Raw genomic sequence first — 14218 nt, forward strand, 5'->3', positions numbered from 1 at the left:
AAATTGGTCTGTAATTCTCTTTGTTGAATCTTTGTGTGGTTTGAGTTTCAGGGTGACTGTGGCCTCATAAAATCAATTTGGCAATGTTCTTTCTGCTTATATGTTATGTAATAATTTGAGGAATATTGACATTAACTTTTCTCTAAAAGTCTGCTAGAATTCTGTACTATAACCATCTGGTCCTGGGATTTTTTTTTTGGTTGATAAACTTTTAATGACTGCTTCTATTTCCTTCTGTGTTATATGTCTATTTAAACTGTTTATCTTATCTTTATTTAACATTAGCAAGTAGTATCTATCAATTTCTTTTAGATTTTCCAATTTTTTGGAGTTTGGGTTTTTAAAGTATAACCTAATGATTCTTTGGATTTCCTTGATATCTGTTACTATGTTCCCCCCTTTTGTTTCTACGTTTGTTAATTTGGATATTTTCTCTCTTTTAGTGAGTTTGGATAAGAATTTGTCTCTTATTGGTTTTCTCAATGAAACAGCTCTTTGTTTCATTTATTCTCCGTATTGTTCTCTTTGTTTGTATTTTATTGATTTCACCCCTCAATATAATTATTTCTTTCCATCTACTACCCTGGGGTGAGCTTGCTTCTTTTTGTTCTAGAGCTCTCAGGTGTGCTGTTAAGTTGCTAGTATAAAATCTCTCCAATTTCTTTATGTAGGCACTTATGCTATGAATTTTCCTCTTAGCACTGCTTTCATTGTGTCCTATAAGATTGGGTGGGTATGTTGTATGTTCCTTTTCACTAATGCTAGGAAGTCTTTAATTCCTTTATTTATTTCTGCCTCATCCCACTAATCATTCAATAGAGAGTTGCTCGGTTTCCATGAGTTTTTAAGCTTTCTGTTGTTTCTGTTGTTGTTGAAATTCAGCTTTAATCTATGGTGGTCTGTTAAGATGCAGGGGGCTATTTCAATTTTCTTTGTATCTGTTGAGACTGGCTTTGTGACTGAGTGTGTGGTCAGTTTTAGAGAATGTTTCCTGAGGTGCAGTAAAGAAGATGTATTTTTTTGTGTTTGGGTAATGTTCTGTAGATATCTGTTAGGTCCATTCCACTCATAACATCTATTAGTTTCCCTATTTTTCTGTTTAGTTTTGTCTGGATTACCTGTCCATTGGTGAGAATGGCATATTGAAGTCTCCCAGTCTCAATGTGTGAGGGTCAATGTGTGATTTTATGCTTTAGCAGTATTTACTTTACATATGTGGGAGCCCTTGTGTTTGAGGCATAAATGTTAAGAATTGAAAAATCATCTTGATTGGTTTTTCCTTTAATGAGTATGAAGTGTGCTTCCCTCTCTCTTTTGATTAATTTTGTTTGGGAGTCTATTTTGTTAGATATTAGAATGGTTACACCAGTTTGTTCTTGTGTCAATTTGCTTTGAAAATCTTTTTCTAACTCTTGCCTCTGAGACAATGTCTGTCTTTGATGTTGAGGTGTGTTTCTTGTCTGCAGCAACAGAATGGATCCTATTTTCACATCTATTCTGTTAGTCTGAGTCTTTTTATTAGGAAAATGATTCCATTCATATTGAAAGTTATCACTGAAAGAATTATTAGTAATTCCTGTCATCCTATTGCTGTTGATTTTGTTTGTGGTGGTGGTGGTGGTGGTAGTGGTGGTGGTAGTGGTGGTCTGTGTGTATGTTTAGTTTCCTTCTTTTGATTTTGCTGCTGTGAGATTATTTATTTTCTCTGTTTTCATGTGTATGTTTAACCTTGTTTGGTTGGAGTTTTCCTTCTAGTACATTCTGTGTGGCTGTTTGTGGGCAGATATTGTTTAAATTTGACTTTATTATGAAATATCTTGTTTCTTCATCTATGGTGATTGAAAGTTTTGCTGGGTATAGTAGTCTTAGCTGGCATCTGTTCTCTCTTACAGTTTGCAGGACATCTTTTCAGGCCCTTCTGTCTTTTAGAGTCTCCATTGTGAAGTGTGGTATAATTCTAATATATCTGCCTTTGTATGTTACCTGGCTTTTTTTTTTTTAACCTTACTGCTTTTAATATTTTTCTTTGTTCTGTATGTTTAGTGTTTTGATTGTTATGTGGCCATTGGTCTTTCCTTTCTGGTCCAATATGTTTGCTGTTCTGTAAGCTTCTTGTACCTTTATAAGCATGTCCTTTAAATTAGGAATTTTTTATGATTTTGTTTAAAATGTTTTTGGGATCTTTGAGCTATAATTCTTTTCCTTCTATTCCTATTATTCTTGGGTTTGTTCTTTTCAAAGTATCCCAGATTTTCTGGAAGTTTTATGTCAGGAATATTTCAGATTTAACATTTTATTTGGCCAACGTATCTATTTCTTCTATGGTGTCTTCAACACCTGAGATTCTCTCTTCCATCTCTTGTATTCTGTTGGTGATGTTTGAATCTCTATTCTCTGTTAACTTCCCTAGATTTTCCATTTCCTGAATTCCCTTAGTTTTTGTTTTATTTCCTTCTATTTCTATTTTCATGTCTTCAGAGTTTTATTGGTTTCCTTCAACTGTTGGTTTGCTTTTTTTGGCTTTCTTTTTAAGGGATATATTCATTTCCTCTTTAAGGACTTCTATCATCTTCATAAAGTTAGTTTTAACTTGTGCATAAGCTGTGTTGGAATACTCAGTGCTTACTATAATAGTTTGGTTGAGCTCTGGTGGTGACATTGCCCTGACTGTTGTTGATTGTATATTTACACTGATATCTAGGTATCTGGGAATAGGGTGAATATAAATTTAGATGCTGATTTCTGATTTTGTCTTTGTTGGATGGGTGTTTTGTTCCTGATTTCTGTTTCCTTTCTAGACTTCTGTCAGGTATGGACTATAGTTGTTGATTAGAAGGTCTCTGTCCAAGTTGAGGGCTAGACATCTGATGGCTGGGGTGGCATCTTGTCAAGCAGAGTGTTTCCACTCATGTTGGGGCCTGGAGTTCTAGAGGCTGACATGGCCTCTGGTCTAGTCAGGGGTTCTGAGGTTCTGGGTGTACATGTGGCCTCTGCTGGAGCAGGGGGCTTCCACCAGAGGTATGGGCCAGGATATGGTGATGAGGATGAGGGGCTGATGAGGTTAGGCTGGATGGGCTCTGGAGGAGTGTTGTTGGTCCACAGACAAGGGGTTACCTAGCTATCTGTGTGCCTGAGTGGCCTCTTGTGGTACAGTAGTCTTCTGTGAGATGTATGGCAAACTCTAAATATTTTCTTTTAATCTAAACACACTTTGAAAAGTTTGGAAGAGTCTCCAAAGACAGAAGCCCTAGGGAGCTTGTTAAAAATAAAGTGGTTGACCCTACCTTCAATATGCTGAATAAAAATCCCTTGGGATGGGACTCCGGCAGTCAACTGTCATTTAAAAAAAATACCTAAGCAAACATGATTTACAACAAAGTTGAGAACTTTTGCTCCATATACATCCATTTAACTGTTGTATTTGTTACACAGATAGAATTGGAAGTAAATAAAATACTTAGCCTATATTCTATTTGGATTTTCTGAAGGATGTTATAGTAAAATGATATTATTAGTATTTAGTTAGATACCATGAAACTGGGAGAGATAAAGAAATAACCATTACAGGATGTTTTTGTTCACTGATTTTCAGATATGTATATTGGTTGAAGAGAGGGAATTGTCAGTGTGTCTTATTGTAGTCTTTGGGCACACATATTTGATCTTTTAAAAAATTGATCTTTGAAAATTTAGTACATTATTTTTTGTTTTCTAATTATCAAGTGAATTAAACCTCAAATTGAATAAAGAATTCCACATTTATGCAGATTAGTTCGTACAATCCACATAAATATTATTGGTGGATGAAAAGGTTACAGCATGTGTAAAATCAGATTAAAGATGAATTCTCAAAGTGCTTACTGTGTTCTGGCCCAGTAGAGTGGAAATAAATATGTGGCTCTTATCCTTTTAGAAACTAAATCTTCATTAAGTAACATGAACTATAAATCTGGGGAAAATAACATAGATTCAGCAAAGCTCAGAGCTACAGAAGAGTGAATTGTAGAAAAGAACTAGCATTAGCTAGATGGTCAATAAGGCCCTCCTAAGGAGGTCACATTTCATTATGTGTTAAATGGTGAGGAAGGACACATAGTTTCTAGTATTGTGATGAGTAAAGGAAGCCTGGAGGGATCTTCAAAGTACTCATTGCTTAGGTGTTAATATTAGAGTTGGGAGCTTGAACTGCAATGTTTAGTGATATCCCCTAAGTGGAGAAGCTGAATGTAGTTTCACCCTCAAAATTACTGAACCTGCCAGAAGACTAGAAAGGGCTTCCAGGAAAATCAAGGACCCCACACTCCCCAGCAGAGCCATCTGGGAAATGGGGCAACTGTTGGTTAGGATTCATTATGAAGAAGTGCACGTGCAGGTGTACTGTTTCTCACCAGCTGTGCCACACTGAGCATGTTGGTCAAGAGCTGCGAATGTCAGGTTCCTCAGAAGAATCAGGAGAGTGCCTAGCTGAGATAGCCCATTTGAAATTATTCAGTTGTTTTGTTCACTATGTATTTGGAGTACCCTACAATCATAGTAATTATTTTTCTTAAAATTTGAAATAAAGTACCTCATTTATATAACATTATTAACTATTCACATAACATAAGTGAGATACATTAATTTGAAGCCATATAAATAGTTTAAAATATACGGAAACATAATGTTTCCGTATATTTTAAACTATTCTATGATTTGACAGTGAGTAACTATAAACATATTATTAATATTTGTGTTTTAAAATTATGTATTAAACAATGTATTTCAAGATAGTTCCCAGTAGTGCCTATGTAATTATTATTTATTCTAATCTTTGTTTTATCTATTTAATAATGCTTAGTTTTAAAATCTAGCATGAAAGTTATAGTGAGCTCCAACAGTGGAATTTCTATCTAGTGTTGTTGTTTGAACAAGTCTATCTTAAATGTAATGTTGTCTCCTTTAGAGAATGTTGTATTTGAGGATGCCTCTTCATTTTTCTTTTAACCAAGTGATTTCTACCAGTAATACATATGCTATTAGATGTAATGACTACTCCCAGCTGCTGGCAGTTATTTGTTCAACAAATAAACTATTAAGTTAGAGGCCAAAAGTTAGAGATAGAAATTAAAGTGTTATAACTTAGGCTATAATTTTTGGAATATATGACTGTACATGCATGTGTGCGTATGGGTGTAATAGAGAAAGAGAGAGATACAGCTTACTTAGAAGCATTGTTTTATTTTTAAATAGTTTTATTTGCTCTTTGAGAATTTAATACATGTATTTTGATCATGTCCACCCGCACTACCCCCTTTCAATGCTTCCTGAAGACCATCCCCAACAATGTCCCCATTCACCTTTACTTACTTTGTGTGGCCCATTGATTCAATTATTCCTGCTAGTCTGTGTATAAGTGTACACCATCCACTAGAGCATTAGTAACATATACCCCCAAAGAAAATGACTATCTTTGCAGCAGCTGCCATCAGTTGACAAAAGTTCCCTGCATATATGCCTCCTGACCTATTTCCCCATCCAAGATGGAAGGCTTAATGGCTTGAACCTCTGCAGGTGACCACAGCTGCTGGAGGTTCATGAGTGCAGCAGCTGTAGCATGTCCTGAAGAGTGTTTTACATCACTATTCTGTCCTGCTTTTGAGTTCTTTTTATCCCCTCTCTTGTGATATTTTCTGTACTGCAAGGGAGGGGAGAGTTGATATAAATATTCCAGTTAGCACTCATAGTTGCCTCTCAGTGCTCTGACCAGGCATGTGTCTCTGCATTAACTACAGCCAACTACAAAAAAAAAAAAAGAAACTTTGTTCTCAAGGTGAAATTAGCACTAACCTACGAGTATAAGTGGAAATATTTAGAAGACATTTTGACATGTCTGTTTAGCCAAAAAAAAAGTAATAAGTTACCTGGGCTATGACCTTCCTAGTTATGGACCTCTGTTGTGTTTACCATAGTAGGCATAAATTCCCTCCTACAAAGAAAGCCTCAAATCTAACCAGAAAGCAATTGATTAACCGCTTAACAGTTCTGATTCTGTATCAGTGAATACATTTTGCCAGGCAGGTCAGTATTATAACATGTAGGGACAAGTGCTGATCAGATCTTTGACGGCTTTCCTCCCTCCATCTACCTTACAGAGAGGCCTCTGGCATTACAGTGATCCAGAAGATATAATATTACTGTTTTGTTTCAAGATTAATTTCTCTATGTCTAGTAATCCAAAAATGTGTTGTTTTTTAACAATATGTTCTTACCATCAGTTTATTAGTTATAGTGAGCAACTGAAAACAATTATCAATAGTGTGTACTGTGTTGGGAACTTCTGAGGCTTCCCTGAACAATAACTGCAAGGAGGTATCCTACTCCTTATTAAATTTTCATTTTATAAGTCATGTGTTATGGGAGTAGCATTGTCCACCAATTCAGGGGATTCCCATTCAAGCTCATATTATTTTACTAAAAGATATTTTAATTAACACACAAACAAGTAAATTTCCACTTTTATTTAATATATCCTTAGCTTTGCATAATGTACTCTCTATCTTCTCCTCACTATCTAATTTGTACCCATCCCTACATAAATCCCTACTGTGCTTGCAAGCCTCTCCTCTTTTATGTAACATGTATATGACTGTCTCCTCCAATTTTGTATTTTTTTTAATGAAATTGTAAAATAGTATATTTCTGTATGGCTTCTTCAAATACCTTCATTTTCGTTAATTCTCCTCCCAGCCTCCAGGTTTCTCCCTTCTTTCCCATAAACCCTCACTGCTTAAACATTTCCCCTTTAGCATTCTTCCTCTCTGCTTTTATTCATTTTTATTGGATTGGCTTATTCTCAATTATTTTATTTATTTTCATTTTATTAAAACACTTTATGTCTCTTTGTTCATCTGCCTGTCTGTCTGTCACTCCCCCATCATGTATGTGTGTGAGGGAGCACACACACCTACACACACACATACACATGCAAACACACACACACACACACACACACGTGTGTACACACACATAAGCATGTCATCACACATATGGGGAAGTGAGATTTCAGAAGTAGATTGCCTCCTTCCTTTTCTGTGCTTTGGAATAACTGTAGTTTTCTAATTATTTTTCTTCTCTGAAGTTCTGGTAAGATTCTATAGGTGATCCCATCTGGTCTTGTACTTTGGCATTTGTGGAGAGAATTTTTTATTACTATTTCAATCTCATTACTATTTATAGATCTCTTCAGATTATTTATTTCATCGTGGTTTATTTTTTGTACATTTACACATCATTTACACATCAAGAAACTTATCCATTTCTTTACAAAATCTATTTTAGTGGAGTAAAATTATTTAAGGTATTGTCATAGAATTTTCTATATTTCACTGGCACCTTTGGTAATGCATCCATTTTCATAATTTTAATTATTTGTAACCTTTCTTTTAGTAAATTTGACTAAGATTTTAATATATTTTTATCTTTTCAATGAATTACTACTAGATGTGAAGCCATCAATTAACATGGACAATAACATTCCCCACGTTAGTCATCAGTCTTCACTGGATGGTATACACTCACAGATAAATTTAAGAGAATGTAATATCAAATCAACAGGGGGTTGCACATTGACCATCTATAGCTAATCCATTAAAGTAGGGATTTGGCAATCTGGCAAGGGAGGCTTGTAGTGATAACAACAAACAAATGTAAAATGCAGTGTACTTATTCTAAGAGAAGGGCAGTTTTGAGTACAGGGGTTGAGTGTTACACAGATGTCCAACCAATGTTTTATGTTGGGAGGTGGCTGCCAAAAGAAGTGTTCTCTGAGTTGAAACCATATTGAAAATATCTAGAAAGCATAGGTGCATAGGTACACTGCAAGTAGATAAATTATGAAATGGAATGAAATATGCCAAAAATGAGCAGCTTATATTTTTTTAAAATTTCTCTTTGCCATTAGAAGGAAATGGGAAGATGAAGTACAGATGGGAAATCTAACATGGCAACTAAGTTTGCAGTTTCAGCAATAAGGTGGAAGTTGGTATTTTCTATGAAAGGATGCTTAGGAAGTATAGAATTGAAAATTAATTACATTTTAATATATTAATACACAAGTGTCAAAGAATATGTGGTAGAAATGTTGATTAGCAGTTGGATAAACAGAAGATTTATACCACAAAAAAGAAATATTTGTTGCAAGTAAAAAGTAAGCATAAAATCTTGGTGCCAGTATAAGATTATAGTCAATTCTTAATTTACATTAAAATTTAAGTATATTAGTTGGTTTCAGAATAATTCATATAATTAAACAGGCACATGTAAGTGTAACTTCTTGTGGTTTATTTATGTTTTAACTCACTATAACATTTTTTATTAGGCTATGAAGGTGAAAATCTGATGAAAATCCTAAAAGACATTGAAAGCAGTACAGAAATCATGCTGGACAGATGGAAGTTTGAAGTCATACCCAATGACAAAGATGAGAAAGGAGATCCTGTGCCTTACAGCATCATCAATAATTACTTTTCCATTGGAGTGGTAAGATTTTTTCACTACATCTTACTATTTTTTACCTGTCTTAAATAATCAATGAAATGTCTTAATCTATGAAAATTTACTGATCATAAAAAAAATGTATCCTAACATTTTGTTAGGAAATACCTTTTTTTTCTCTTCTTTTAAAGTTTACTTACCTATAGTCTATGGGCTAGAATGTTTTGGCTGCATGTATGTCTGAATACCACATGTGTGCCTGGTCACATGTAGAGGCCCACAAAGGTTTCCTAGTGATAGCTAAGCTTGCTTTACCCAGCTGGGCTGCATTAGAGGGTTGCTTGATCATGTGTGTGGTTACCAGTTGATTGGAAAGGGTCTACATTTGGCTGTGCTAGAGGGAGATCTTTTGCTCCACCCCTTGGCATTCCTGTAAATAGTCCTTTAGGAGAGGAAAGTGGCCGGTGGATAATGATCCAGGCCCTCTGGAGGCTATCCTGTGTTTCCGTCTGTTTCTCTCCCCTCTATCCTTCTATCTGATATCTCTTATGCCTTTCTCCTCAAGAGTTCCCTGTTATAAAATGTGGGAGCCCATCTCCCAGCTGGGCTCCCACACATGACACCAGGAACAGAGGCAGGGGACTTGGTGAAAGGAGAGAGGGGGCATCACAGTTGTAAGGGGGCATGCCCAATAAGGAATTAAAAATAAAGATGATGGCATTTTGTTCTCAGGAGTGAAATAAGGCAGCTGAATGCTGAAGTTGAAAAGTGAGGCTATAGCAAATATTTCTTTCTGTCTAGGTTTCTTTCTTTTTTCTCTCTCTTAATTTCTGTCTATAAAAATTAAGGAAAAAATATTAGGTAGAATATAGGAATATAGTGTAGAAAAAACTTAGGATAAGATAAGCAACCAAACAGAGGAACTATGTCCTTGATTTTCCAACTATGAGACTGTGAATGCAAACTCCTGGAGAAGAATTAGTGAAAAAAAATCTATCAAAGATGATAAAAACCAGCAGAAAAAGATTCCTGTGGAAGCTTTTGGCCTTTGGACAGCTTAAATTTAAGTTTTGAGTAGCAGAGGAAAGAATTTTCCCTGAGATGGACGTAAGTGAAATAAAACTCTTCACTCCACTAACATTGTTACTATATGATAACATTTTACCATCAGAATTAGTTTCCTTAGCCATGAAGCCAAGTATAGAGAACAGAAGTCTTGGGAAAAACTCAGTAATCTTTCTCTCAAAAACTGAAAGCTTTCTTGGGAAAAACTTAGTAATCTTTCTCTAAAAAATTGAAAGCTTTTTCAAGTCTTTCCTTCTCAGATCTCTTTTCTTCCAGTAAGGACAAAATTAAATTCACCTGGAAAATCTATAAGAATGATAAAATCACCCGTATTTGCCCCAGAAAAACAAACAAACAAACAAATCTCTCTTGGAATATGGCAAATACTCTCTATTGGTACTGTCTCTCTTTCAAGCCAGTATTAGAAAAACAGCAGCCAGAATTCCCTGTGGCCAGAGCCTATGCCCAAGAAAGTACAGGCAGAAGTCCCAGCAGAAACAGCTTCCCCCAGGGTGAAGCTCCAGCAGAGGTGGTAAGGGACCTGGGGAGGGCTGCTGGCATGAAGGCAGCAGTGGAGGCTTTGAAATCTTCCCTGCAATGAGGGAGGCAGGGTCTAAGTTCCTAGATTGAGGACTCAAGACCCTACCCCCATAACAGAAAGCAGTTAGCAGAGAAACTGAGCCTCAGCTAAGACATCAGAGACTCTGAATCATGGAGGAAAGGCCAAGTGGGGACAAGCAGGAGATCTATCAGGGGAAAAAAATCTCCTTAAAAAGGCTAAAAATGCTTTTATTTCAAAGACTTTATTTTCTTTCACTAATCTGGTAAGGTGGGAAACAAGCACTGATCCATAAGCATGTGTGGGTGGGCATGGCCTGTTCTGGGAAAAATATCAGGAAAATGAAATGTGCCTATCAATGCCAGCTCAGGGAGAACAGAAATCTCCTGTAGTAAAAGAACAAAATCTTGACTCAAAAACCTCCCATGGTAAAAGCAAAAGCTTGAATACAGACTATGTAAAAGGAAGTTTTCTCCCAGATCCAGAAAGGCAGCTTGAGAAATGTAGTCTGTAAAAGAGATACTGGCATTGCACTGCCCCCAAACTTTGCTTTTTGAGTGTTTATTCAGCTCAAAATGCTATTTTTTTCCATAAGCTTTGTTGGCTTGCCTTTTGAGAACTAGAAACAAGTGAATAGCTTTCCTGTCAGGAGGCAATTAAAATGCTAATACTGTTTGTCAACAAGTCACTTTGAAACCCTTTAGAAAGTTAGGGAAAGAGGTCCATACACTGGGAAATTATTTGGGTGTGGAAAAAGAAAAAAATTATGGGCAAATAAAAATAAAAATTAATAAACTTGGGTTGTGTTTGAAATGCAAGAGAGAAACATTGACATCATTGAAACGCTAATGACAATCTTAGAAAGCAGCTTTAAAAAATTAAGAAGAGGGGATTTTACCCTCAGTCCAGTTTAGAGCACTGATGAATTAGGCTCTGACTGCAAAGTGTCAGGAAAACTTTCATAATGATATCAAAGCTGGCTATGAACTCCAAACTTTAGAAATGATTTGTGTACTTCCTTTTTTGTTAATAGTGCAGTAAGAAATCTTTTCTAGATGCTTGCTAAAGTTGGTAAAGTAGTCCTATAGAGTTTGCTTTTGAATAGGTTAGTTCTGTTAAGAAATTTTTCTAGACATGTGCTGAAATTTATAAACTAGTTCTATAAAGTTGCCTTTTGAATATGTTTGTAAAATAGTTCTATAAAGTTTCCTTTTGAATATATGAATGTAAAAAGTATAAATATTGAATTAAAAAGTGTAAATGTTGAATGTAAGTTTGTAAAAAGTGTATAGTGATGTTCATATTAGAATTGTTTTTATTGTTCCATTAATATCTGTCTAGTCTAGACAAATTAGATAACATTAATTTTTAAAGGATAAACCAAATCAATCAAATTAAAGGCAGTTGAAGTTTTTATTACTCTTTTACTTTCAGATATATTTGAATACTTTTTATGATAGCTCAAGATATGTATTTTATGGTCTCAGTGGCCCTCAGAAAACTTAAGTGAAGGTGTCATAATTAGGGGAGTTTTTCTGTCTTCTTCCTACATGTTTCCACTCCCGTTTGTTTAGAAAGTGATAGGCCTCCTACAAAGGGATAAGCCTCTCACAATCAAGTTAGTTTGTAAAAGTGTCTTTATAATTAGCATGGGTTATTATTTAATTGAGTGGATACTTTGAAGTGTTTTGAAATGAATGTTTTGTCCTGGGAATCAAAATAGTCTCTTGAAATTCTTATTGAACATCTGTTAGGAGAGAGTTTTGAAAAGGGCTTGGTGCAAATATGACTACTGTAGACATCTTAGCCGCATTCCAAAAAGTATATTCCATATTCATTATCATCTACTTCTCTACTGGGAGGTGTGGCAGCTATGGAGATCACTGTGGATGTTTGCAAGCTCTTAGTAGGGACCTGGACCAGAGCTGAGTTAGGCTTTGTACCTCCTCTTGCCAGAGGCCGGTGGCCAAAGATGGGCAATTTTCTGCTTGATTGCTTCCTGAATGTATTTATGTAAAATTAATCAAGAAGAATGACCTAAGATAGGCACAGTCTATTTGAGGGGCCTGGATGGCCCTTTATTATGTCAAGAAGGGGCAGTTGTAGAGGCCCACAAAGGTTTCCTAGTGATAGCTGAGCTTGCTTTACCCAGCTGGGCTGCATTAGAGTTCTGCTTGACCACATGTGTGGTTTCCAGGTAATTGGAAAGGGTCTGCACTTGGCTGTGCTAGGGGGACATCTTTGTTCTATTCCTTGGCATTTCTATACATATCCCTATAGAAGAGACAGAAGGGGCTGGTGAATAAATGATCCAGGCCCTCCTGAGGCTATCCTTTGTTTCTATCTGTTTATCTCCCCTTTATCCTACTATCTAATATCTCTTATCCCTCTCTTCTCAAGAGTTCTCTGTTGTAAAACATGGAAGCCAGTCTGCCAGCTGGGCTCCCAGAGTCACATGGAGGCCAGAAGAGGGTATGGAACCCTGGGTTGAACTGGAGGTACAGATAGCTGTGAGCCACCATGAGGTGCTGGGAATTGAATCCAGCTCCTCTAGAAGTGCATCAAGTGCTCTTAACTGCTGAGCCATCTCAATGGTCCTTGAAATACCTCTTCTAATGCACAATAATACAGCTTATAAACTCATTGGAAGTCAGATAATCAGCAATTGATAAATTTTCATGTCTTTAACAAAGAAAAGACTATATCCATCACTTCTGACTTGTCTGTTTTGTTACCAAATGAAGCTTAGAATGATTGAGAACATACTTACACACTGTTGACTATAGGAAGGTGTCTAGCATACATGAAGATATATCAAATTTATATTACCATCCATGGTACAAATATTATAACCAACCAAGAATGTACAAGATGGCTGCTACTATCCTCCAGTTTTAAATAAATCAAATGAGTGATTTCAGTTCTCTTAAAATCCTATGCACAAAGAAAAGTAGTATTTGTCAAAAGTTATTTGAAATATAACCATTAAAAGCATTTATATTATATATATGTATCCAATAGTTATGAAGATTAAAATAAGATATTGGTAGTATTACATTTTATTTATTTAATTTCATTCCATGTAAATATTTCTCATGCAAATGCACACTAATAGTTTATAAAAAGCATTGGTTTTTCCTTTCAAATTAAAGGCCAAACATCCATTAAAAATAACTTTATTGAATTTTCAACAGAATATCTATTCATTTACCTTTACTATATTATTTCTATTACTCAATATGATTACATATATAAAACTTGATAAGCTAACATTTAATAAATACCAAATTTAAATATTACCAATACTATGATAATTGCTTTTTATTTGAAAGAAAAACATAATATTTTGTCCTATTTAGAAGGCCAACTATGCTTATTCAGGCGAGAAACACAAATTTTAGCAGCTTTTTGCTTTGATAACTCATATATAATTTAGCTCAGTCTTTTGAGAAACATCACTTAATAATTTAAAAATATTATTTCCCAAGTGCATAATATTTTATCAACTAAATAAGAGCCCCAGTGGCCAACTGTGGCTTTCTCCCCAAGCAAAAAGTTGTATTAGATAGTCTAATGCCCTAATGTTTATGTTTCACTGACATTTCAAAAAAGATATCATATGTTACATCATCCTCTGCACCAGAATTCATCATTTGGCCTGATTTTGAGGCTCAATACAACTAGTATAAGTTGTATTAAAGCACTTTTCCTTTCTATTGCTAGGTAGTCCATTATAAGCATATATGGCATATTGTTGGTTGGCAAAACAGCTTGTGTGCATTTTAATGTGTGTAGTCTTAATATTATAAAGAATGACCATTTTAATCTGTTTGGACTTGAAAACTATTGAGATATATATATATATATATATATATATATATATATATATATATATATATATGTGTGTGTGTGTGTGTGTGTGTGTGTGTGTGTGTGTGTGTGTGTGTGTGTGTGTAATTATACACAGTGTAGTATTTTTTCACAAAAATATTTATGCATATTATGTACTTTGACTATAACCCTTCCATACCATGCTTCCCCTTACTGCTCATCTCTTTCCTTCTCACAGACACTTTCACTTCAATTTTCATTTACACATGAAATTTATGTATCTATGAAAAT

At 35.2% G+C, this 14218-nt stretch overlaps 1 protein-coding gene across 6 annotated transcripts in view; it reads left to right on the top strand.

Annotated features, from left to right (window-relative positions):
• The window catches only part of Dgkb (diacylglycerol kinase beta), a 632546-nt gene that overhangs the window by 231398 nt on the left and 386930 nt on the right, over positions 1 to 14218 (top strand). For all 6 annotated transcript variants that reach the window (XM_059279660.1, XM_059279662.1, XM_059279664.1 and 3 more), the window contains one exon: positions 8357 to 8517. In XM_059279660.1, the coding sequence (XP_059135643.1) occupies positions 8357 to 8517 (161 nt within the window). The remainder of the gene's footprint in view (positions 1 to 8356; positions 8518 to 14218) is intronic.

Source organism: Peromyscus eremicus, chromosome 14 (genome assembly GCF_949786415.1).
Source record: "Peromyscus eremicus chromosome 14, PerEre_H2_v1, whole genome shotgun sequence".
Lineage (NCBI taxonomy): Eukaryota > Metazoa > Chordata > Mammalia > Rodentia > Cricetidae > Peromyscus > Peromyscus eremicus.